We start from the raw sequence: 26,092 nt of genomic DNA on the forward strand, positions 1-26,092 counted from the left end.
TGTGTCCTGTAGCAGGTGATACATTGTAGCTACATGCAGTCTCCCTGTGTCCTGTAGCAGGTGATACATTGTAGCTACATGTAGTCTCCCTGTGTCCTGTAGCAGGTGATACATTGTAGCTACATGTAGTCTCCCTGTGTCCTGTAGCAGGTGATACATTGTAGCTACATGTAGTCTCCCTGTGTCCTGTAGCAGGTGATACATTGTAGCTACATGTAGTCTCCCTGTGTCCTGTAGTAGGTGATACATTGTAGCTACATGTAGTCTCCCTGTGTCCTGTAGCAGGTGATACATTGTAGCTACATGTAGTCTCCCTGTGTCCTGTAGCAGGTGATACATTGTAGCTACATGTAGTCTCCCTGTGTCCTGTAGCAGGTGATACATTGTAGCTACATGTAGTCTCCCTGTGTCCTGTAGTAGGTGATACATTGTAGTTACATGCAGTCTCCCTGTGTCCTGTAGCAGGTGATACATTGTAGCTACATGTAGTCTCCCTGTGTCCTGTAGCAGGTGATACATTGTAGCTACATGTAGTCTCCCTGTGTCCTGTAGTAGGTGATACATTGTAGCTACATGTAGTCTCCCTGTGTCCTGTAGCAGGTGATACATTGTAGCTACATGTAGTCTCCCTGTGTCCTGTAGCAGGTGATACATTGTAGCTACATGTAGTCTCCCTGTGTCCTGTAGCAGGTGATACATTGTAGCTACATGCAGTCTCCCTGTGTCCTGTAGCAGGTGATACATTGTAGCTACATGTAGTCTCCCTGTGTCCTGTAGCAGGTGATACATTGTAGCTACATGTAGTCTCCCTGTGTCCTGTAGCAGGTGATACATTGTAGCTACATGTAGTCTCCCTGTGTCCTGTAGCAGGTGATACATTGTAGCTACATGTAGTCTCCCTGTGTCCTGTAGCAGGTGATACATTGTAGCTACATGCAGTCTCCCTGTGTCCTGTAGCAGGTGATACATTGTAGCTACATGTAGTCTCCCTGTGTCCTGTAGCAGGTGATACATTGTAGCTACATGTAGTCTCCCTGTGTCCTGTAGCAGGTGATACATTGTAGCTACATGTAGTCTCCCTGTGTCCTGTAGCAGGTGATACATTGTAGCTACATGTAGTCTCCCTGTGTCCTGTAGCAGGTGATACATTGTAGCTACATGTAGTCTCCCTGTGTCCTGTAGCAGGTGATACATTGTAGCTACATGTATTCTCCCTGTGTCCTGTAGCAGGTGATACATTGTAGCTACATGCAGTCTCCCTGTGTCCTGTAGCAGGTGATACATTGTAGCTACATGCAGTCTCCCTGTGTCCTGTAGCAGGTGATACATTGTAGCTACATGTAGTCTCCCTGTGTCCTGTAGCAGGTGATACATTGTAGCTACATGTAGTCTCCCTGTGTCCTGTAGCAGGTGATACATTGTAGCTACATGTAGTCTCCCTGTGTCCTGTAGCAGGTGATACATTGTAGCTACATGTAGTCTCCCTGTGTCCTGTAGTAGGTGATACATTGTAGTTACATGCAGTCTCCCTGTGTCCTGTAGCAGGTGATACATTGTAGCTACATGTAGTCTCCCTGTGTCCTGTAGCAGGTGATACATTGTAGCTACATGTAGTCTCCCTGTGTCCAGTAGCAGGTGATACATTGTAGCTACATGTAGTCTCCCTGTGTCCTGTAGCAGGTGATACATTGTTGTTGCTGCTGCTGCTGATATCAGTGATCTCCCAGTCCTGTGAATGAGTGGCCGGTAGACACACGAGCTGGAGCTCTCCCCCTCCTGGCTGCACACAGAGAGACAATAGCTGTTTGTAGAGAGCAGGAAGGTGATTGTCAGAGAGGAGAGAAGACAGAGGAGGAGGGAGGAGCCTGTCAGGGGGAGGAGCCTGTCAGGGGGGAGGAGCTGCAGTGAATGGGAGACATAGGAGGAGGCTGCAGCATAGAGCATGTGTAGCAGAGTCCAGTAACCAGGGACAACCACACAAGCAGCTCCCGGGCAGCAGCAGCTCATCCACCGCCCGCACAGGCTCGGGGCCCGGCACCAGGGGAGGCTGAGCCGCGCACAGGCCGGGACAGGGGCTGCGCTTCATGAATTAATCATCAGGCGCCGAGACAATGGGCAAATCCAACAGCAAACTCAAGCCAGAGGTGGTGGAAGAGCTGACTAGGAAGACCTACTGTAAGTGCACCCCTGTATGGAGCTGGGCACCCTCTATTGTGGGGTGCAGGGGCATCCCCTGTATGGAGCTGGGCACCCTCTATTGTGGGGCGCAGGGGCATCCCCTGTATGGAGCTGGGCACCCTCTATTGTGGGGCGCAGGGGCATCCCTTGTATGGAGCTGGGCACCCTCTATTGTGGGGCGCAGGGGCATCCCCTGTATGGAGCTGGGCACCCTCTATTGTGGGGCGCAGGGGCATCCCCTGTATGGAGCTGGGCACCCTCTATTGTGGGGCGCAGGGGCATCCCCTGTATGGAGCTGGGCACCCTCTATTGTGGGGCGCAGGGGCATCCCTTGTATGGAGCTGGGCACCCTCTATTGTGGGGCGCAGGGGCATCCCCTGTATGGAGCTGGGCACCCTCTATTGTGGGGCGCAGGGGCATCCCTTGTATGGAGCTGGGCACCCTCTATTGTGGGGCGCAGGGGCATCCCCTGTATGGAGCTGGGCACCCTCTATTGTGGGGCGCAGGGGCATCCCCTGTATGGAGCTGGGCACCCTCTATTGTGGGGCGCAGGGGCATCCTCTGTATGGAGCTGGACATCCTCTATTGTGGGTTACAGGGGCATCCCTTGTATGGAGCTGGGCATCCTCTATTGTGGGTTACAGGGGCATCCCTTGTATGGAGCTGGGCACCCTCTATTGTGGGGTGTAGGGGCATCCCCTGTATGGAGCTGGACATCCTCTATTGTGGGGCGCAGGGGCATCCCTTGTATGGAGCTAGGCACCCTCTATTGTGGGTTACAGGGGCATCCCTTGTATGGAGCTGGGCACCCTCTATTGTGGGTTACAGGGGCATCCCCTGTATGGAGCTGGGCACCCTCTATTGTGGGGTGCAGGGGGACCCCTGTACGGAGCTGGGCATCCTCTATTGTGGTTTACAAGGGCATCCCCTGTATGGAGCTGGGCACCCTCTATTGTGGGGCGCAGGGGCATCCTCTGTATGGAGCTGGACATCCTCTATTGTGGGGTGCAGGGGCATCCCTTGTATGGAGCTGGGCACCCTCTATTGTGGGGCGCAGGGGCATCCCCTGTATGGAGCTGGGCACCCTCTATTGTGGGGTGCAGGGGCATTCCCTGTATGGAGCTGGATATCCTCTATTGTGGGGCGCAGGGGCATCCCTTGTATGGAGCTGGGCACCCTCTATTGTGGGGCGCAGGGGTATCCCCTGTATGGAGCTGGGCACCCTCTATTGTGGGGCGCAGGGGTATCCCCTGTATGGAGCTGGGCACCCTCTATTGTGGGGCGCAGGGGCATCCCCTGTATGGAGCTGGGCACCCTCTATTGTGGGGTGCAGGGGCATCCCCTGTATGGAGCTGGATATCCTCTATTGTGGGGCGCAGGGGCATCCCTTGTATGGAGCTGGGCATCCTCTATTGTGGGTTACAGGGGCATCCCCTGTATGGAGCTGGGCATCCTCTATTGTGGGGTGTGGGGGCATCCCCTGTATGGAGCTGGGCATCCTATATTGTGGGGTGTGGGGGCATCCCCTGTGTGGAGCTGGGCACCCTCTATTGTGGGGCGCGGGGGACCCCTGTGTGGAGCTGGGCACCCTCTATTGTGGGGCGCAGGGGGACCCCTGTATGGAGCTGGGCACCCTCTATTGTGGGGCGCAGGGGCATCCCCTGTATGGAGCTGGGCACCCTCTATTGTGGGGCGCAGGGGGACCCCTGTGTGGAGCTGGGCACCCTCTATTGTGGGGCGCAGGGGCATCCCCTGTATGGAGCTGGGCACCCTCTATTGTGGGGTGCAGGGGCATCCCCTGTATGGAGCTGGATATCCTCTATTGTGGGGCGCAGGGGCATCCCTTGTATGGAGCTGGGCATCCTCTATTGTGGGTTACAAGGGCATCCCCTGTATGGAGCTGGGCATCCTCTATTGTGGGTTACAGGGGCATCCCCTGTATGGAGCTGGGCATCCTCTATTGTGGGTTACAAGGGCATCCCCTGTATGGAGCTGGGCACCCTCTATTGTGGGGCGCAGGGGCATCCCCTGTATGGAGCTGGGCACCCTCTATTGAGGGGCGCAGGGGCATCCCCTGTATGGAGCTGGGCACCCTCTATTGTGGGGTGCAGGGGCATCCCCTGTATGGAGCTGGATATCCTCTATTGTGGGGCGCAGGGGCATCCCTTGTATGGAGCTGGGCATCCTCTATTGTGGGTTACAAGGGCATCCCCTGTATGGAGCTGGGCATCCTCTATTGTGGGTTACAGGGGCATCCCCTGTATGGAGCTGGGCATCCTCTATTGTGGGTTACAGGGGCATCCCCTGTATGGAGCTGGGCATCCTCTATTGTGGGTTACAAGGGCATCCCCTGTATGGAGCTGGGCACCCTCTATTGTGGGGCGCAGGGGCATCCCCTGTATGGAGCTGGGCACCCTCTATTGAGGGGCGCAGGGGCATCCCCTGTATGGAGCTGGGCACCCTCTATTGTGGGGCGCAGGGGCATCCCCTGTATGGAGCTGGGCACCCTCTATTGTGGGGCACAGGGGCATCCCCTGTATGGAGCTGCGCACCCTCTATTGTGGGGCGCAGGGGCATCCCCTGTATGGAGCTGGGCACCCTCTATTGTGGGGTGTAGGGGCATCCCCTGTACGGAGCTGGGCATCCTCTATTGTGGGGTGCAGGGGCATCACCTGCGGGTTGGACATCATCCAGTTGTGGGGTGCAGTTATGGACATCCATTGTGTAGTATCTACTTGTCGCATGTAAGACATCCTCTATTTGTGTGGTACAGGGCTAGGCATTCTCCATGCAGTGCCTACCTGTAGGTGCAGGGCTAGGCTTCCCCTGTATAGTATGTACTTGTAGGGTGCAGGGTTGGGCACCCTCTGTTTTGCAGTTGTGCCTATTTGTACGGTGCAGGACATATTTGTGGGGTGCAGAGCTAGGAATCCTCCATGCAGTGCCTACTTGTACGGTGCAGGGCTGGGCATCCCTTGTGTAGTGCCTACTTGTACGGTGCAGGGCTGGGCATCCCTTGTGTAGTGCCTACTTGTACGGTGCAGGGCTGGGCATCCCTTGTGTAGTGCCTACTTGTACGGTGCAGGGCTGGGCATCCCTTGTGTAGTGCCTACTTGTACGGTGCAGGGCTGGGCATCCCTTGTGTAGTGCCTACTTGTACGGTGCAGGGCTGGGCATCCCTTGTGTAGTGCCTACTTGTACGGTGCAGGGCTGGGCATCCCTTGTGTAGTGCCTACTTGTAGGATGCTAGGCTGGGCATCCTCTGTTTAGTAGAAGTGCCTACTTGTAGGGTGCATTACCTGAAGTGTGGAGAGTCAGATGTGGGGGTGTCCAGGGAGAGGGACTGGATGTGTGGGTGTTGTGCTCTGAGGCTTCTATGCAGCCTGGTAGTCATAGGCTACAGACCTGGGTGTGTGTGTGCTGGAGGCGGCTCGTTACTGACAGCTAACAGAGCTGTGCTTTGGGTGTCATCATGGTGACCTCCTGGATCCCACATTGCATCTTGTACAGGAAGATGATGAGGGTTATAAGCCAGGCTGTATGTGCACATCATCTATCTGTGTCTATGGTTTCCTGCTCCCCCATCATTATGACATGTAGCGCTGGAGGAGGTTTCTCGTCTTGATGGTCACGTTGTAGATCTCGGGCTTTCTGGCAGCACTCTGGCATTTCACACATTTAGGAGGAAATCATCTCTTTTCCCCCTCTGGAGGAGGCGTCCGGCGTGGGGCCTGAGTGCAGGAGCCTCTGCAGAGATTTCCTGTCCAGTCTTCCTAGTTATGGGAACACCACATGTGTAGAAGTGGAGCTGGAACACACAGTGGGAGGAATAAGTATTGGATCCCAGGACGATTTTGCAGGTTTTTCCCACCTACACAGAATGGAGAAATCTGTAATTTTATTGTTGGTCACTTCATCTGCGAGAGACAGGATCTAAAAGAAAAATTCCAGAAAATCTCATTGTATCATTTTCAAATAATGAATTAGCATTTTCTTGCATGAGACAAGTATTTCATCCCATAGGAAGCAGAATGTAATATTTAGTACAGAGAGGTCGGATGTATTTCATTGCTGCAGGGATTGTGGCCCCGTCCTCCAGACACATCTTCTCCAGATCTTACAGGGCTCCAGGCGGTCGCTGGAAAACATGGAGTTTCAGCTCCTCCAGAGATTTCTGCTTGGGTTCAGGTCTGGAGACTGAAAGGACCTTGAAATGCTTAAAACTGAGCGGCTCCAGAGTTGCCCGGGCTTTGTGTCTAGGGTCATGGTCCAACCCAACCACAACCAAAACCCATCTTCATTGCTCGGAGAGGAGGAGGTTTTTGTCCAAAATCTTGTGATACATGACCCCATACATGCCCCTCTACCATACATGCTACCTCTACCACCCCTAAACTCTGATGGTGTCACCCCAATTCTTCATATTTTGGACGGTGTTCTTGGGGTCTTTCTTCTTCCTCCAACCCGAGCAAGTGGAGTCGATACTAAAAAGTTCTATTCTGGTCTCCTCTGACCACATGACCTTCTATAATGTCTCCTCTGGATCTTCCATATGGTCAGTGGGCGCCTGTCTCAGAATCCTCCTTACCCCACGAGGCGAGATCTTGCTCGGAGGCCCAGACCAAGGAAGACTGACAGTCATCCAGTGTTTCTTCCATCTTCTAATAATTGTGCCAGAAGCTGGAGCCTATTGTCCTGTAACCATCACAGCCTCGTGTCCCTGGGCTCCTTACACAGCGCTATGGTCTTACCCCTGGTGCAGAGGTTGGACTGTGATTCAGTGTGTGGACAGGTGTCTCTATACAGGAAACAAGTGCAAATTAATACCAGTAATGAGTGCCGTGTGGGAGGGGCTGCGGGTAATGAGTGCCGTGTGGGAGGGGCTGCGGGTAATGAGTGCAGAGTGGAAGGGGCTGCGGGTAATGAGTGCAGAGTGGGAGAGGCTGCGGGTAATGAGTGCCGTGTGGGAGGGGCTGCGGGTAATGAGTGCAGAGTGGGAGGTGCTGCGGGTAATGAGTGCCGTGCGGGAGGGGCTGCGGGTAATGAGTGCAGAGTGGGAGAGGCTGCGGGTAATGAGTGCCGTGTGGGAGGGGCTGCGGGTAATGAGTGCCGTGCGGGAGGGGCTGCGGGTAATGAGTGCAGAGTGGGAGAGGCTGCGGGTAATGAGTGCCGTGTGGGAGGGGCTGCGGGTAATGAGTGCAGAGTGGGAGGGGCTGCGGGTAATGAGTGCAGAGTGGGAGGGGCTGCGGGTAATGAGTGCTGTGCGGGAGGTGCTGCGGGTAATGAGTGCCGTGCGGGAGGGGCTGCTTACAGCACTGAAAGAGACAGAATTCTTGCTTTTTAAAAAGATGAAATACTTACTTCATGCTATAAAATGGTAATTAATTATTTAAACCTCATACAATGAGATTTTCTGGATTTTTAAATTATAATTTTTTTTTCTTCGATTCTGTCTCTCACAGTTGAAGTGACCTACAATAAAAATTACAGACTTACAAATACTTATTTTCCCCACTGTATATATGTAGCAGGATAAGAATATAAATGTGTAGCTCTGCCAGAAGGATCAGAGATGAGGGAAGGCATTGGGGTCACTGCACAGGTCAGGGCGCTAATCTAGATGCAACCAGCGAGACGGGAGGCAAAAGGGTTCATCATCTATTTGTAGGCTGGACGTTGTATGAATGGAGGGTGACAACAGAGAGCAGCCGCTAACAAATACACATACCTTTCCAGAATACATTCTGTTACTCTCTGTTATCAGCCATTACATCCCGGGGAGAGGAGACTGTACAGGGGGGATACAATCTATTACTCTCTGTTATCAGCCATTACACCCCGGGGAGAGGAGACTGTACAGGGGGGATACAATCTATTACTCTCTGTTATCAGCCATTACATCCCGGGGAGAGGAGACTGTACAGGGGGGGATACAATCTATTACTCTCTGTTATCAGCCATTACACCCCGGGGAGAGGAGACTGTACAGGGGGATACAATCTATTACTCTCTGTTATCAGCCATTACATCCCGGGGAGAGGAGACTGTACAGGGGGGGATACAATCTATTACTCTCTGTTATCAGCCATTACATCCCGGGGAGAGGAGACTGTACAGGGGGGGATACAATCTATTACTCTCTGTTATCAGCCATTACACCCCGGGGAGAGGAGACTGTACAGGGGGGATACAATCTATTACTCTCTGTTATCAGCCATTACACCCCGGGGAGAGGAGACTGTACAGGGGGGATACAATCTATTACTCTCTGTTATCAGCCATTACATCCCAGGGAGAGGAGACTGTACAGGGGGGATACAATCTATTACTCTCTGTTATCAGCCATTACACCCCGGGGAGAGGAGACTGTACAGGGGGGATACAATCTATTACTCTCTGTTATCAGCCATTACATCCCGGGGAGAGGAGACTGTACAGGGGGGATACAATCTATTACTCTCTGTTATCAGCCATTACACCCCGGGGAGAGGAGACTGTACAGGGGGGATACAATCTATTACTCTCTGTTATCAGCCATTACACCCCGGGGAGAGGTGGTTGGATGTCAGCAGTTTTAGTTCCTCGCTGTCTCCTGTACTGATAAAACCTCCAGGGTCTTTCCCTTTTTCTGCATCTTCTAAGCTGCAGACAGTAGGTAAGTGGCTCTTGGGGGTCTGCAGGTACCCCCATCCATCATATTGCTCTGGCAGGTTACATGAATAGAGCTGGTAAGGTAATCATCTGGATTTGTCAGTAAGTGCTTCACCTACAATCCCCATAGATCTTCTCTTATTGCTCCAGGAGATTCCCATCGCTGCTCGCACCCTTCTCCTGACACCCGCAGATCTTGTTGAGAATCTGTGGGATTTCTCTGAGATTCTGGGCCACCAAAAACAGGCGGTTTCTATGGTAACAAGGCGTGAACGCCCCGGCAGCAGAACGTCAGATCCAGATAAAATTGTCTCCGTCATGTTTCCATTCTGCAGAAAGCAACATAAAGGAATGAGCTGCGTTCTGCGTGGCTGACCCCCCCACCCCCTCCTCTGGGGCGCACACGGGGTTAATGAATAGAAGCTGAATTATTTGCATCTGTCTACCATTGTGATGGGGATGCAGCAGCTGGTGATGCCCCTTCCTAGGGAGACGCGTGTGTGTGCATGGGCAACGGGGGCCGCACTGTGCTGCCAGATGTCCTGCTCTACTAACTGAGACCGTAGTAATAAGGTGCCCATATATACAGGATAGGAGTAGTAGTACTGTACCATATATACAGGATAGGAGTAGTAGTACTGTACCATATATACAGGATAGGAGTAGTAGTACTGTACCATATATACAGGATAGGAGTAGTAGTACTGTGCTGTGCCCATATATACAGGATAGGAGTAGTAGTACTGTACCATATATACAGGATAGGAGTAGTAGTACTGTACCATATATACAGGATAGGAGTAGTAGTACTGTACCATATATACAGGATAGGAGTAGTAGTACTGTGCTGTGCCCATATATACAGGATAGGAGTAGTAGTACTGTACCATATATACAGGATAGGAGTAGTAGTACTGTACCATATATACAGGATAGGAGTAGTAGTACTGTACCATATATACAGGATAGGAGTAGTAGTACTGTGCTGTGCCCATATATACAGGATAGGAGTAGTAGTACTGTACCATATATACAGGATAGGAGTAGTAGTACTGTGCTGTGCCCATATATACAGGATAGGAGTAGTAGTACTGTACCATATATACAGGATAGGAGTAGTAGTACTGTGCTGTGCCCATATATACAGGATAGGAGTAGTAGTACTGTACCATATATACAGGATAGGAGTAGTAGTACTGTACCATATATACAGGATAGGAGTAGTAGTACTGTGCTGTGCCCATATATACAGGATAGGAGTAGTAGTACTGTACCATATATACAGGATAGGAGTAGTAGTACTGTGCTGTGCCCATATATACAGGATAGGAGTAGTAGTACTGTACCATATATACAGGATAGGAGTAGTAGTACTGTGCAGTGTCCATATATACAGGATAGGAGTAGTAGTACTGTGCAGTGTCCATATATACAGAATAGGAGTAGTAGTACTGTACCATATATACAGGATAGGAGTAGTAGTACTGTGCTGTGCCCATATATACAGGATAGGAGTAGTAGTACTGTACCATATATACAGGATAGGAGTAGTAGTACTGTGCTGTACCCATATATACAGGATAGGAGTAGTAGTACTGTGCTGTACCCATATATACAGGATAGGAGTAGTAGTACTGTGCTGTGCCCATATATACAGGATAGGAGTAGTAGTACTGTGCTGTGCTCATATATACAGGATAGGAGTAGTAGTACTGTACCATATATACAGGATAGGAGTAGTAGTACTGTACCATATATACAGGATAGGAGTAGTAGTACTGTGCCCATATATACAGGATAGGAGTAGTAGTACTGTACCATATATACAGGATAGGAGTAGTAGTACTGTACCATATATACAGGATAGGAGTAGTAGTACTGTGCCCATATATACAGGATAGGAGTAGTAGTACTGTACCATATATACAGGATAGGAGTAGTAGTACTGTGCCCATATATACAGGATAGGAGTAGTAGTACTGTGCTGTGCCCATATATACAGGAGAGGAGTAGTAGTACTGTGCTGTGTACATATATACAGGATAGGAGTAGTAGTACTGTGCTGTGCCCATATATACAGGATAGGAGTAGTAGTACTGTGCTGTGCCCATATATACAGGATAGGAGTAGTAGTACTGTGCTGTGCCCATATATACAGGATAGGAGTAGTAGTACTGTCCTGTGCCCATATATACAGGATAGGAGTAGTAGTACTGTGCTGTGCCCATATATACAGGATAGGAGTAGTAGTACTGTGCTGTGCCCATATATACAGGATAGGAGTAGTAGTACTGTACCATATATACAGGATAGGAGTAGTAGTACTGTACCATATATACAGGATAGGAGTAGTAGTACTGTGCTGTGCCCATATATACAGGATAGGAGTAGTAGTACTGTACCATATATACAGGATAGGAGTAGTAGTACTGTACCATATATACAGGATAGGAGTAGTAGTACTGTACCATATATACAGGATAGGAGTAGTAGTACTGTGCTGTGCCCATATATACAGGATAGGAGTAGTAGTACTGTACCATATATACAGGATAGGAGTAGTAGTACTGTACCATATATACAGGATAGGAGTAGTAGTACTGTACCATATATACAGGATAGGAGTAGTAGTACTGTGCTGTGCCCATATATACAGGATAGGAGTAGTAGTACTGTACCATATATACAGGATAGGAGTAGTAGTACTGTGCTGTGCCCATATATACAGGATAGGAGTAGTAGTACTGTACCATATATACAGGATAGGAGTAGTAGTACTGTGCTGTGCCCATATATACAGGATAGGAGTAGTAGTACTGTACCATATATACAGGATAGGAGTAGTAGTACTGTACCATATATACAGGATAGGAGTAGTAGTACTGTGCTGTGCCCATATATACAGGATAGGAGTAGTAGTACTGTACCATATATACAGGATAGGAGTAGTAGTACTGTGCTGTGCCCATATATACAGGATAGGAGTAGTAGTACTGTACCATATATACAGGATAGGAGTAGTAGTACTGTGCAGTGTCCATATATACAGGATAGGAGTAGTAGTACTGTGCAGTGTCCATATATACAGAATAGGAGTAGTAGTACTGTACCATATATACAGGATAGGAGTAGTAGTACTGTGCTGTGCCCATATATACAGGATAGGAGTAGTAGTACTGTACCATATATACAGGATAGGAGTAGTAGTACTGTGCTGTACCCATATATACAGGATAGGAGTAGTAGTACTGTGCTGTACCCATATATACAGGATAGGAGTAGTAGTACTGTGCTGTGCCCATATATACAGGATAGGAGTAGTAGTACTGTGCTGTGCTCATATATACAGGATAGGAGTAGTAGTACTGTACCATATATACAGGATAGGAGTAGTAGTACTGTACCATATATACAGGATAGGAGTAGTAGTACTGTGCCCATATATACAGGATAGGAGTAGTAGTACTGTACCATATATACAGGATAGGAGTAGTAGTACTGTACCATATATACAGGATAGGAGTAGTAGTACTGTGCCCATATATACAGGATAGGAGTAGTAGTACTGTACCATATATACAGGATAGGAGTAGTAGTACTGTGCCCATATATACAGGATAGGAGTAGTAGTACTGTGCTGTGCCCATATATACAGGAGAGGAGTAGTAGTACTGTGCTGTGTACATATATACAGGATAGGAGTAGTAGTACTGTGCTGTGCCCATATATACAGGATAGGAGTAGTAGTACTGTGCTGTGCCCATATATACAGGATAGGAGTAGTAGTACTGTGCTGTGCCCATATATACAGGATAGGAGTAGTAGTACTGTCCTGTGCCCATATATACAGGATAGGAGTAGTAGTACTGTGCTGTGCCCATATATACAGGATAGGAGTAGTAGTACTGTGCTGTGCCCATATATACAGGATAGGAGTAGTAGTACTGTGCTGTGCCCATATATACAGGATAGGAGTAGTAGTACTGTGCTGTGCCCATATATACAGGATAGGAGTAGTAGTACTGTGCTGTGCCCATATATACAGGATAGGAGTAGTAGTACTGTGCTGTGCCCATATATACAGGATAGGAGTAGTAGTACTGTGCTGTGCACATATATACAGGATAGGAGTAGTAGTACTGTGCTGTGCCCATATATACAGGATAGGAGTATCATAGTATATAAGGCTGGAAGGAGACGCAAGTCCATCAAGTCCAACCTTTAAGAATTAAATAAATGTTTTATCCCCATAACCCGTGATATTTTTTCCCTCCAGAAAGTCATCCAGGCCTCTCTTGAACATGTACATAGAGTCCGCCATAACAACCTCCTGCGGCAAAGAGTTCCATAGTCTCACTGCTCTTACAGTAAAGAACCTTTGTCTATGGTGATGGTAGGACCTCCTGTCCTCTAGGTGTAGAGGATGTCCCCTGTCTATGGTGATGTAGAACCTCCTCTCCTCTAGGTGTAGAGGATGCCCCTGTCTATGGTGATGGTAGAACCTCCTCTCCTCTAGGTGTAGAGGATGCCCCCTGTCTATGGTGATGGTAGAACCTCCTCTCCTCTAGGTGTAGAGGATGTCCCCTGTCTATGGTGATGTAGAACCTCCTCTCCTCTAGGTGTAGAGGATGCCCCCTGTCTATGGTGATGGTAGAATATCCTCTCCTCTAGGTGTAGAGGATGCCCCCTGTCTATGGTGATGGTAGAACCTCCTCTCCTCTAGGTGTAGAGGATGCCCCTTGTCTATGGTGATGGTAGAACCTCCTCTCCTCTAGGTGTAGAGGATGCCCCCTGTCTATGGTGATGGTAGAACCTCCTCTCCTCTAGGTGTAGAGGATGTCCCCTGTCTATGGTGATGTAGAACCTCCTCTCCTCTAGGTGTAGAGGATGCCCCCTGTCTATGGTGATGGTAGAATATCCTCTCCTCTAGGTGTAGAGGATGCCCCCTGTCTATGGTGATGGTAGAACCTCCTCTCCTCTAGGTGTAGAGGATGCCCCTTGTCTATGGTGATGGTAGAACCTCCTCTCCTCTAGGTGTAGAGGATGTCCCCTGTCTATGGTGATGGTAAAATCTCCTCTCCTCTAGGTGTAGAGGATGTCCCCTGTCTATGGTGATGGTAGAACCTCCTCTCCTCTAGGTGTAGAGGATGTCCCCTGTCTATGGTGATGGTAGAACCTCCTCTTCTCTAGGTGTAGAGGATGCCCCCTGTCTATGGTGATGGTAGAACCTCCTCTCCTCTAGGCGTAGAGGATGCCCCCTGTCTATGGTGATGGTAGAACCTCCTCTCCTCTAGGCGTAGAGGATGCCCCCTGTCTATGGTGATGGTAGAACCTCCTCTCCTCTAGGTGTAGAGGATGCCCCCTGTCTATGGTGATGGTAGAACCTCCTCTCCTCTAGGTGTAGAGGATGTCCCCTGTATATGGTGATGGTAGAACCTCCTCTCCTCTAGGTGTAGAGGATGTCCCCTGTCTATGGTGATGGTAGAACCTCCTCTCCTCTAGGTGTAGAGGATGCCCCTGTCTATGGTGATGGTAGAACCTCCTCTCCTCTAGGTGTAGAGGATGTCCCCTGTCTATGGTGATGGTAGAACCTCCTCTCCTCTAGGTGTAGAGGATGTCCCCTGTCTATGGTGATGGTAGAACCTCCTCTCCTCTAGCTGTAGAGGATGTCCCCTGTCTATGGTGATGGCAGAGCCTCCTCTCCTCTAGGTGTAGAGGATGCCTCCTGTCTATGGTGATGGTAGAACCTCCTCTCCTCTAGGTGTAGAGGATGTCCCCTGTCTATGGTGATGGTAGAGCCTCCTCTCCTCTAGGTGTAGAGGATGCCCCTGTCTATGGTGATGATAGAACCTCCTCTCCTCTAGGTGTAGAGGATGCCCCTGTCTATGGTGATGGTAGAACCCCCTCTCCTCTAGGTGTAGAGGATGTCCCCTGTCTATGGTGATGGTAGAACCTCCCCTCCTCTAGGTGTAGAGGATGTCCCCTGTCTATGGTGATGGTAGAGCCTCCCCTCCTCTAGGTGTAGAGGATGTCCCCTGTCTATGGTGATGGTAGAACCTCCTCTCCTCTAGGTGTAGAGGATGCCCCCTGTCTATGGTGATGGTAGAATATCCTCTCCTCTAGGTGTAGAGGATGTCCCCTGTCTATGGTGATGGTAGAACCTCCTCTCCTCTAGGTGTAGAGGATGCCCCCTGTCTATGGTGATGGTAGAACCTCCTCTCCTCTAGGTGTAGAGGATGTCCCCTGTCTATGGTGATGGTAGAACCTCCTCTCCTCTAGGTGTAGAGGATGCCCCCTGTCTATGGTGATGGTAGAACCTCCTCTCCTCTAGGTGTAGAGGATGCCCCCTGTCTATGGTGATGGTAGAGCCTCCTCTCCTCTAGGTGTAGAGGATGCCCCCTGTCTATGGTGATGGTAGAACCTCCTCTCCTCTAGGTGTAGAGGATGTCCCCTGTCTATGGTGATGGTAGAGCCTCCTCTCCTCTAGGTGTAGATGATGCCCCCTTGTCTATGGTGATGGTAAAATCGCCTCTCCTCTAGGTGTAGAGGATGCTCCCTGTCTATGGTGATGGTAGAACCTCCTCTCCTCTAGGTGTAGAGGATGTCCCCTGTCTATGGTGATGATAGAACCTCCTCTCCTCTAGGTGTAGAGGATGCCCCCTGTCTATGGTGATGGTAGAACCTCCTCTCCTCTAGGTGTAGAGGATGCCCCCTGTCTATGGTGATGGTAGCACCTCCTCTCCTCTAGGTGTAGAGGATGCCCCCTGTCTATGGTGATGGTAGAACCTCCTCTCCTCTAGGTGTAGAGGATGCCCCCTGTCTATGGTGATGGTAGAATCGCCTCTCCTCTAGGTGTAGAGGATGCCCTCTGTCTATGGTGATGGTAGATCCTCCTCTCCTCTAGGTGTAGAGGATGCCCTCTGTCTATGGTGATGGTAGAATCGCCTCTCCTCTAGGTGTAGAGGATGTCTCCTGTCTATGGTGATGGTAGAACCTCCTCTCCTCTAGGTGTAGAGGATGTCCCCTGTCTATGGTGATGGTAGAGCCTCCTCTCCTCTAGGTGTAGAGGATGTTCCCTGACTATGGTGATGGTAGAACCTCCTCTCCTCTAGGTGTAGAGGATGCCCCCTGTCTATGGTGATGGTAGACCCCCCCCCTTCCTCTAGGTGTAGAGGATGCTCCCTGTCTATGGTGATGATAGAACCTCCTCTCCTCTAGGTGTAGAGGATGCCCCCTGTCTATGGTGATGGTAGAATCGCCTCTCCTCTAGGTGTAGAGGATGCCCTCTGTCTATGGTGATGGTAGATCCTCCTCTCCTCTAGGTGTAGAGGATGTCCCCTGTCTATGGTGATGATAGAACCTCCTCTCCTCTAGGTGTAGAGGATGCCCCCTGTCTATGGTGATGGTAGAACCTCCTCTCCTCTAGGTGTAGAGGATGCCCCCTGTCTATGGTGATGGTAGCACCTCCTCTCCTCTAGGTGTAGAGGATGCCCCCTGTCTATGGTGATGATAGAACCTCCTCTCCTCTAGGTGTAGAGGATGCCCCCTGTCTATGGTGATGGTAGAATCGCCTCTCCTCTAGGTGTAGAGGATGCCCTCTGTCTATGGTGATGGTAGATCCTCCTCTCCTCTAGGTGTAGAGGATGTCCCCTGTCTATGGTGATGGTAGAATCGCCTCTCCTCTAGGTGTAGAGGATGTCTCCTGTCTATGGTGATGGTAGAACCTCCTCTCCTCTAGGTGTAGAGGATGTCCCCTGTCTATGGTGATGGTAGAGCCTCCTCTCCTCTAGGTGTAGAGGATGTTCCCTGACTATGGTGATGGTAGAACCTCCTCTCCTCTAGGTGTAGAGGATGCCCCCTGTCTATGGTGATGGTAGACCCCCCCCCTTCCTCTAGGTGTAGAGGATGCTCCCTGTCTATGGTGATGATAGAACCTCCTCTCCTCTAGGTGTAGAGGATGTTCCCTGTCTATGGTGATGGTAGAACCTCCTCTCCTCTAGGTGTAGAGGATGTCCCCTGTCTATGGTGATGGTAGAACCTCCTCTCCTCTAGGTGTAGAGGATGCTCCCTGTCTATGGTGATGATAGAACCTCCTCTCCTCTAGGTGTAGAGGATGCCCCCTGTCTATGGTGATGGTAGAGCCTCCTCTCCTCTAGGTGTAGAGGATGCCCCCTGTCTATGGTGACGGTAGAACCTCCTCTCCTCTAGGTGTAGAGGATGCCCCCTGTCTATGGTGATGGTAGAACCTCATCTCCTCTAGGTGTAGAGGATGTCCCCTGTCTATGGTGATGGTAGAACCTCCTCTCCTCTAGGTGTAGAGGATGCCCCCTGTCTATGGTGATGGTAGAACCTCCTCTCCTCTAGGTGTAGAGGATGTCCCCTGTCTATGGTGATGGTAGAACCTCCTCTCCTCTAGGTGTAGAGGATGCCCCCTGTCTATGGTGATGGTAGAACCTCCTCTCCTCTAGGTGTAGAGGATGCTCCCTGTCTATGGTGATGGTAGAACCTCCTCTCCTCTAGGTGTAGAGGATGTCCCCTGTCTATGGTGATGGTAGAATATCCTCTCCTCTAGGTGTAGAGGATGCCCCTTGTCTATGGTGATGGTAAAATCGCCTCTCCTCTAGGTGTAGAGGATGCCCCCTGTCTATGGTGATGGTAGAATCGCCTCTCCTCTAGGTGTAGAGGATGCCCCCTTGTCCTGGTCACAGGCCTAGGTATAAAAAGATCTTTGGAGAGATCCTTGTACTGTCTTTTCAGGTATTTGTACATTGTAATGAGGTCTCCCCTCAGTCGTCTTTTTTCTAAACTGAATAATCCCAAATCTGTCAGTGTATTCTAGTTCCCCCATTCCCCTAATAATCCTGGTTGCTCTCCTCTGCACCCGTTCCAGCTCTACTATATCCTTTTTATACACTGGTGCCCAAAACTGTACACAATATTCCATGTGTGGTCTGACCTAGTAGTAGTACTGTGCTGTGCCCATATATACAGGATAGGAGTAGTAGTACTGTGCTGTGCCCATATATACAGGATGGGAGTAATAGTACTGTGCTGTGTACATATATACAGGATAGGAGTAGTAGTACTGTGCTGTGCCCATATATACAGGATAGGAGTAGTAGTACTGTGCTGTGCCCATATATACAGGATAGGAGTAGTAGTACTGTGCTGTGCCCATATATACAGGATGGGAGTAATAGTACTGTGCTGTGTACATATATACAGGATGGGAGTAGTAGTACTGTGCTGTGCCCATATATACAGGATGGGGGTAATAGTACTGTACTGTGCCCATATATACAGGATAGGAGTAGTAGTACTGTGCTGTGTACATATATACAGGATAGGAGTAGTAGTACTGTGCTGTGCCCATATATACAGGATGGGAGTAATAGTACTGTGCTGTGTACATATATACAGGATAGGAGTAGTAGTACTGTGCTGTGCCCATATATACAGGATAGGAGGAGTAGTAGTACTGTGCTGTGCCCATATATACAGGATAGGAGGAGGAGTAGTACTGTGCTGTCCTCATATATACAGGATAGGAGGAGTAGTACTGTGCCCTTTATATAGGATAGGAGGAGTAGTACTGTGCCCTTTATATAGGATAGGAGGAGTAGTACTGTGCCCATATATACAGGATAGGAGGAGTAGTACTGTTCCCATATATACAGGATAGGAGGAGTAGTACTGTGCTGCGCCCATATATACAGGATAGGAGTAGTAGTACTGTGCTGTTCCCATATATACAGGGTAGGAGTAGTAGTACTGTGCTGTCCACATATATACAGGATAGGAGGAGTAGTAGTACTGTGCTGTGCCCATATATACAGGATGGGAATAATAGTACTGTGCTGTGCCCATATATACAGGATGGGAATAATAGTACTGTGCTGTGCCCATATATACAGGATAGGAGTAGTAGTACTGTGCTGTGCCCATATATACAGGATAGGAGTAGTAGTACTGTGCTGTGCCCATATATACAGGATGGGAGTAATAGTACTGTGCTGTGTACATATATACAGGATGGGAGTAGTAGTACTGTGCTGTGCCCATATATACAGGATGGGAGTAATAGTACTGTACTGTGCCCATATATACAGGATAGGAGTAGTAGTACTGTGCTGTGTACATATATACAGGATAGGAGTAGTAGTACTGTGCTGTGCCCATATATACAGGATGGGAGTAATAGTACTGTGCTGTGTACATATATACAGGATAGGAGTAGTAGTACTGTGCTGTGCCCATATATACAGGATAGGAGGAGTAGTAGTACTGTGCTGTGCCCATATATACAGGATAGGAGGAGGAGTAGTACTGTGCTGTCCTCATATATACAGGATAGGAGGAGTAGTACTGTGCCCTTTATATAGGATAGGAGGAGTAGTACTGTGCCCATATATACAGGATAGGAGGAGTAGTACTGTTCCCATATATACAGGGTAGGAGGAGTAGTACTGTGCTGTTCCCATATATACAGGGTAGGAGTAGTAGTACTGTGCTGTCCACATATATACAGGATAGGAGGAGTAGTAGTACTGTGCTGTCCACATATATACAGGATGGGAATAATAGTACTGTGCTGTGCCCATATATACAGGATGGGAATAATAGTACTGTGCTGTGCCCATATATACAGGATGGGAATAATAGTACTGTGCTGTGCCCATATATACAGGATGGGAATAATAGTACTGTGCTGTGCCCATATATACAGGATAGGAGGAGTAGTACTGTGCTGTGCCCATATATACAGGATAGGAGGAGTAGTACTGTGCTGTGCCCATATATACAGGATAGGAGTAGTAGTTCTGTGCTGTGCCCATATATACAGGATAGGAGTAGTAGTACAATGCTGCACCCATATATACAGGATAGGAGTAGTAGTACTGTGCCCATATATACAGGATAGGAGGAGTAGTACTGTGCTGTGCCCATATATACAGGATAGGAGGAGTAGTACTGTGCTGTGCCCATATATACAGGATAGGAGGAGTAGTACTGTGCTGTGCCCATATATACAGGATAGGAGGAGTAGTACTGTGCTGTGCCCATATATACAGGATAGGAGGAGTAGTACTGTGCTGTGCCCATATATACAGGATAGGAGGAGTAGTACTGTGCTGTGCCCATATATACAGGATAGGAGGAGTAGTACTGTGCTGTGCCCATATATACAGGATAGGAGGAGTAGTACTGTGCTGTGCCCATATATACAGGATAGGAGGAGTAGTACTGTGCTGTGCCCATATATACAAGATAGGAGTAATAGTACTGTGCTGTGTCCATATATACAGGATAGGAGTAGTAGTACTGTGCTGTACCCATGTATACAGGATAGGAGTAGTAGTACTGTGCTGTGCCCATGTATACAGGATAGGAGGAGTAGTACTGTGCTGTGCCCATATATACAGGATAGGAGGAGTAGTACTGTGCTGTGCCCATATATACAGGATAGGAGGAGTAGTACTGTGCTGTGCCCATATATACAGGATAGGAGGAGTAGTACTGTGCTGTGCCCATATATACAGGATAGGAGGAGTAGTACTGTGCTGTGCCCATATATACAGGATAGGAGGAGTAGTACTGTGCTGTGCCCATATATACAGGATAGGAGGAGTAGTACTGTGCCCATATATACAGGATAGAAGTAGTAGTACTGTGCTGTGTCCATATATACAGGATAGGAGTAGTAGTACTGTGCCCATATATACAGGATAGGAGGAGTAGTACTGTGCTGTGCCCATATATACAGGATAGGAGGAGTAGTACTGTGCTGTGCCCATATATACAGGATAGGAGGAGTAGTACTGTGCTGTGCCCATATATACAGGATAGGAGGAGTAGTACTGTGCTGTGCCCATATATACAGGATAGGAGGAGTAGTACTGTGCTGTGCCCATATATACAGGATAGGAGGAGTAGTACTGTGCTGTGCCCATATATACAGGATAGGAGGAGTAGTACTGTGCTGTGCCCATATATACAGGATAGGAGGAGTAGTACTGTGCTGTGCCCATATATACAGGATAGGAGGAGTAGTACTGTGCTGTGTACATATATACAGGATAGGAGGAGTAGTACTGTGCCCATATATACAGGATAGAAGTAGTAGTACTGTGCTGTGTCCATATATACAGGATAGGAGTAGTAGTACTGTGCCCATATATACAGGATAGGAGGAGTAGTACTGTGCTGTGCCCATATATACAGGATAGGAGGAGTAGTACTGTGCTGTGCCCATATATACAGGATAGGAGGAGTAGTACTGTGCTGTGCCCATATATACAGGATAGGAGGAGTAGTACTGTGCTGTGCCCATATATACAGGATAGGAGGAGTAGTACTGTGCTGTGCCTATATATACAGGATAGGAGTAGTAGTACTGTGCCCATATATACAGGATAGGAGGAGTAGTACTGTGCTGTGCCCATATATACAGGATAGGAGGAGTAGTACTGTGCTGTGCCCATATATACAGGATAGGAGGAGTAGTACTGTGCTGTGCCCATATATACAGGATAGGAGGAGTAGTACTGTGCTGTGCCCATATATACAGGATAGGAGGAGTAGTACTGTGCTGTGCCCATATATACAGGATAGGAGGAGTAGTACTGTGTTGTTTTATTGCAGCCAATTCTTAATTTTTATTTTATTTCTTTTGGCTCTTTAATGTGGAATCTGCCCCCATCCTGACCCCATGTAGACATTTATGCTAATTTATTAAACAAGATAAACAAATATCACATGGTCATAAGTATTGAGCCTCTTTGCTGTGACACTGCTATATAACTCACTGTCCATTTCCTTCTGATCCTCCTTGAGATGGTTCTACTCCTTCATTGGAGTCCAGCTGTGTTTAATTACACTTACTGGACTTGATTAGGAAAGGCGCGCACCTGTCTATGCAAGACCTCACGGTGCATGTCAGAGCACATGAGAATCATGAGCTCTAAGGAACTGCCGAAGGAGCGCAGAGACAGAATTGGCAAGGCGCAGATCTGGCCACGCTTACTAAAGAATTTCTGCAGCATTCAAGGTTTTCAAAAAAAGTGGTCTCCATAATACTTAAATGGAAGACGTTTGGGACTTCTATAACTCTTACTCCACCTGGCCGTCCAGCCAAGCTAAGCAATCATGGAGGAAGAGTCTTGGCGAGAGGCAAAGAAGAACCGAAAGATCCTTGTGTCTGGGAGTCACCTATCACTGCAGCCTCCAGCAGTCGGGGCTCTATGGCAGAGTCTGGAAGCTTCTCCTCAGTGCGAGACATATGAAAGCCGCATACAAGGGGAATATTTACTTACCCGGTCCTTTTGCGATCCCCAATCCGGATTGTCCGACGAGGATGAAGTCCGGCGTGATTCACCAAGATCGTGCATCCGATACCCTGCATGTGTCGCTTCCCCGCTCAGGTCCCAGGAGTTCACCTTCTTCTTCCTGGTGCATGTAAGTGCATTGTCCATGTATAATGTGCTGTGCAGGGAGTCACTAAGATCCTGCATCCGATATCCTGCATGTGTCCCTTCCCCGCTCAGGTCCCCGGAGTTCACCTTCTTCTTCCTGGTGCATGTAAGTGCATTGTCCATGTATAATGTGCTGTGCAGGGAGTCACTAAGATCCTGCATCCGATATCCTGCATGTGTCGCTTCCCCGCTCAGGTCCCAGGAGTTCACCTTCTTCTTCCTGGTGCATGTAAGTGCATTGTCCGTGTATAATGCGCTGTGCGGGGAGTCACTAAGATCCTGCCCCGATATCCTGCATGTGTCGCTCCCCGCTCAGGTCCCCGGAGTTCACCTTCTTCTTCCTGGTGCATGTAAGTGCATTGTCCGTGTATAATGCGCTGTGCGGGAAGTCACTAAGATCGTGTGCCCGATATCCTGCATGTGTCACTTCCCCACTCAGGTCCCCGGAGTTCACCTTCTTCTTCCTGGTGCATGTCTTGCGACACAATTTGAATTTTAAATCCCGCTCTTAGTCTGTATCAGTTGGGTTGTTGGATGGCCTGCCCCCCGATTTCTGTTGCATGAAAGTCGGCGATTGCACCAAAATCCGATTGCGTGCACCAAAAAAACCCAGTTAAATGCGGTGCAAAACGGAAATAGGACATAAATGCGGTCCGTGGACCCTTAGTAAATGTGACCCACAGTGTGCAAAACACATGAAGGACCCGGTCTATGAGGAATAAGATTCTCTGCTCTGATGAGATGAAAATTGGACTTTATGGTGATAATTCTAAGCGGTGGAGAAAGCCCGGCGCCGCTCATCACCTGCCAAATACAGTCCCAGCAGTGACACATGGGGGGCAGCACCAGGCTATGAGGGGGAGGGCAGCATCGGGCTATATGGGGTGGGGGCAGCATCAGGCTATTGGGGGGTGGGGGCAGCATCAGGCTATTGGGGGGTGGGGGCAGCATCAGGCTATATGGGGGGTGGGGGCAGCATCAGGCTATATGGGGGGGGGCAGCATCAGGCTATGGGGGGGAAGCGGCAGCATCAGGCTATGGGGGGGAGGGCAGCATCGGGCTATGAGGGGGGAGGGCAGCATCGGGCTATATGGGGTGGGGGCAGCATCAGGCTATTGGGGGGTGGGGGCAGCATCAGGCTATTGGGGGGTGGGGGCAGCATCAGGCTATATGGGGGGTGGGGGCAGCATCAGGCTATATGGGGGGGGGCAGCATCAGGCTATGGGGGGGAGCGGCAGCATCAGGCTATGAGGGGGGAGGGCAGCATCGGGCTATGAGGGGGGAGGGCAGCATCGGGCTATGAGGGGGGAGGGCAGCATCGGGCTATATGGGGGGGGGGCAGCATCAGGCTATTGGGGGGTGGGGGCAGCATCAGGCTATTGGGGGGTGGGGGCAGCATCAGGCTATATGGGGGGTGGGGGCAGCATCAGGCTATATGGGGGGGGGGGGCAGCATCAGGCTATGGGGGGGGGCAGGACCACTGGGGGTAATGGAAGGAGAGATATCCTGGATGAGAACCTCTTCAAAAGGCTCTGGACCTCAGACTGGGCCGAACCTTCCAACAAGACACTGACCCTAAGCACAAGCTAAAATACCACAGCAGAGGCTTCAGAACATCTCTGACCATTCCTGACCGGCTCAGCCAGAACCCGGACCCAAACCCAATGGAGAATCTCTGGAGAGACTGGAAAATGTCTCCACCAATGTCACCATCCAACCTGAGGACTTGGAGAGGATCTGCAAGGAAGAGCCAGAGGAATACTGCTCACCGGGGGCTGAACACTTACCACCAGGGTATGTTCCAGGTTTTCTTGTTTAATAAATTAGCAAAAATATCTACATTTCTGTGCTCAGTAATGAGCAGCCAATTGGTAAGATCAAGCAGTACGAAATGTAAAGGTGTGAATACTTCGTGTAGCCACTGTACATGTGGATGGCAGTAGTGGTGCTGTATATACAGGACAGGAGTAGATACAGAGACAGTTACTCTTCCTGTTATCTCTGTCCTCTGGATTTAGAAGTTGGCACTGTCCGGGTTCCTGGTGACATATGGTCTGATGTAGCTGCATTTTCTGTTGTGGTGAGAACCCCACACTAGGGAATCACTGGTGTATAATATGATCTGCAGGTTATTGGGGATCCCTCCCCAGTCCCTTCATTTCATCCTTAACCGGGACTTGTCTGCACTGTCCTATCAGAAAGGGAAGAGTTAAAGGCTGATATGATAGAATGGCAGAATGTAGCTACAGTCCTGCTAATGTCATATACCTTCATTGTGCTGCATGATGTTATACATGATGATACAGAAAGCGGATGTTTGGGCATCACTGTGATTGTCCATGAACACTAGAGTGTCAGCTCCAGCGGTTCAGGGACCCTGTCATTCAGGATGGTAAAGACACAGAAGTATTTGGTTCTCTGGTTATTTACAAAGTGATAACTTAGTATCAGTTTTCTTTCATAAGATTTGTATAGGTTTATGAGTTCTATTGTTCAAGTGGTTAAATATTGATACATTTTTAATAAATATTTTTGAATCCTTTGACACACATCTTCCTGGTCCATCCTTTGGGTACATGAATAAAGCAGGAGCACAGTAGGTGTACAGGTAGTAGTGACACTCCATTATCCTGTTCATACAGCATGGTGACAGGCTGGTGTCAGAGGTCAGGGCCAGGGTCAGCACAGGAGGCATGGGGTGACTGCCGCCTGTAGTGGAGGCGAATGACTCCCCTGGGAGTTAAATACATTAGAGGATTTGGTGTCCCTGATTGCTGTGGTCGGGGGCTATGATGGATGGGGTGGGTACAGAACTACACCCTGCATTGGATGGAGACAGATTGTGAGCTTCTGCCAGGCTCCTCAGTTTATCTATCCTACACTCCAGTCCTGTTATATGATCAGTCTAATTCCCTTACACCTTGACTTCAGGCTGCAGAGAGCACAGAGCACAGCAGTGTGAGGTCTGATTACACATCTCTCGAGGGACAATACATAACACCGGCTGCAAAGAGCCCAGAGCACAGCAGTGTGAGGTATGATTACACATCTCTCCAGGGACAATACATAACACTGGCTGCAGAGAGCACAGAGCACAGCAGCGTGAGGTCTGATTACACATCTCTCCAGGGACAATACATAACACTGGCTGCAGAGAGCACAGAGCACAGCAGCGTGAGGTCTGATTACACATCCCTCCAGGGACAATACATAACACTGGCTGCAGAGAGCACAGAGCACAGCAGTGTGAGGTCTGATTACACATCTCTCCAGGGACAATACATAACACAGGCTGCAGAGAGCACAGAGCACAGCAGTGTGAGATCTGATTACACATCTCTCCAGGGACAATGCATAACACTGGCTGCAGAGAGTACAGAGCACAGCAGTGTGAGGTCTGATTACACATCTCTCCAGGGACACTACATAACACTGGCTGCAGAGAGTACAGAGCACAGCAGTGTGAGGTCTGATTACACATCTCTCCAGGGACAGTACATAACACTGGCTGCAGAGAGCAGAGAGCACAGCAGTGTGAGGTCTGATTACACATCTCTCCAGGGACAGTACATAACACTGGCTGCAGAGAGCACAGAGCACAGCAGTGTGAGGTCTGATTACACATCTCTCCAGGGACAATACATAACACTGGCTGCAGAGAGCACAGAGCACAGCAGCGTGAGGTCTGATTACACACCTCTCCAGGGACAATACATAACACTGGCTGCAGAGAGCACAGAGCACAGCAGTGTGAGGTATGATTACACATCTCTCCAGGGACAATACATAAC

General features: G+C 49.3%; 1 protein-coding gene across 1 annotated transcript in view; it reads left to right on the plus strand.

Moving 5' to 3' along the window:
- The first annotated feature begins 1,903 nt into the window (after nt 1-1,903).
- NCS1 (neuronal calcium sensor 1) overlaps nt 1,904-26,092 on the plus strand; it is a 64,461-nt gene continuing 40,272 nt past the window's right edge. The window contains exon 1 of the mRNA XM_072125757.1: nt 1,904-2,175. Coding sequence (XP_071981858.1) covers nt 2,112-2,175 — 64 coding nt within the window. The 5' untranslated portion in view covers nt 1,904-2,111. The remainder of the gene's footprint in view (nt 2,176-26,092) is intronic.

The sequence above is a fragment of the Engystomops pustulosus genome, chromosome 9, assembly GCF_040894005.1.
Source record: "Engystomops pustulosus chromosome 9, aEngPut4.maternal, whole genome shotgun sequence".
Lineage (NCBI taxonomy): Eukaryota > Metazoa > Chordata > Amphibia > Anura > Leptodactylidae > Engystomops > Engystomops pustulosus.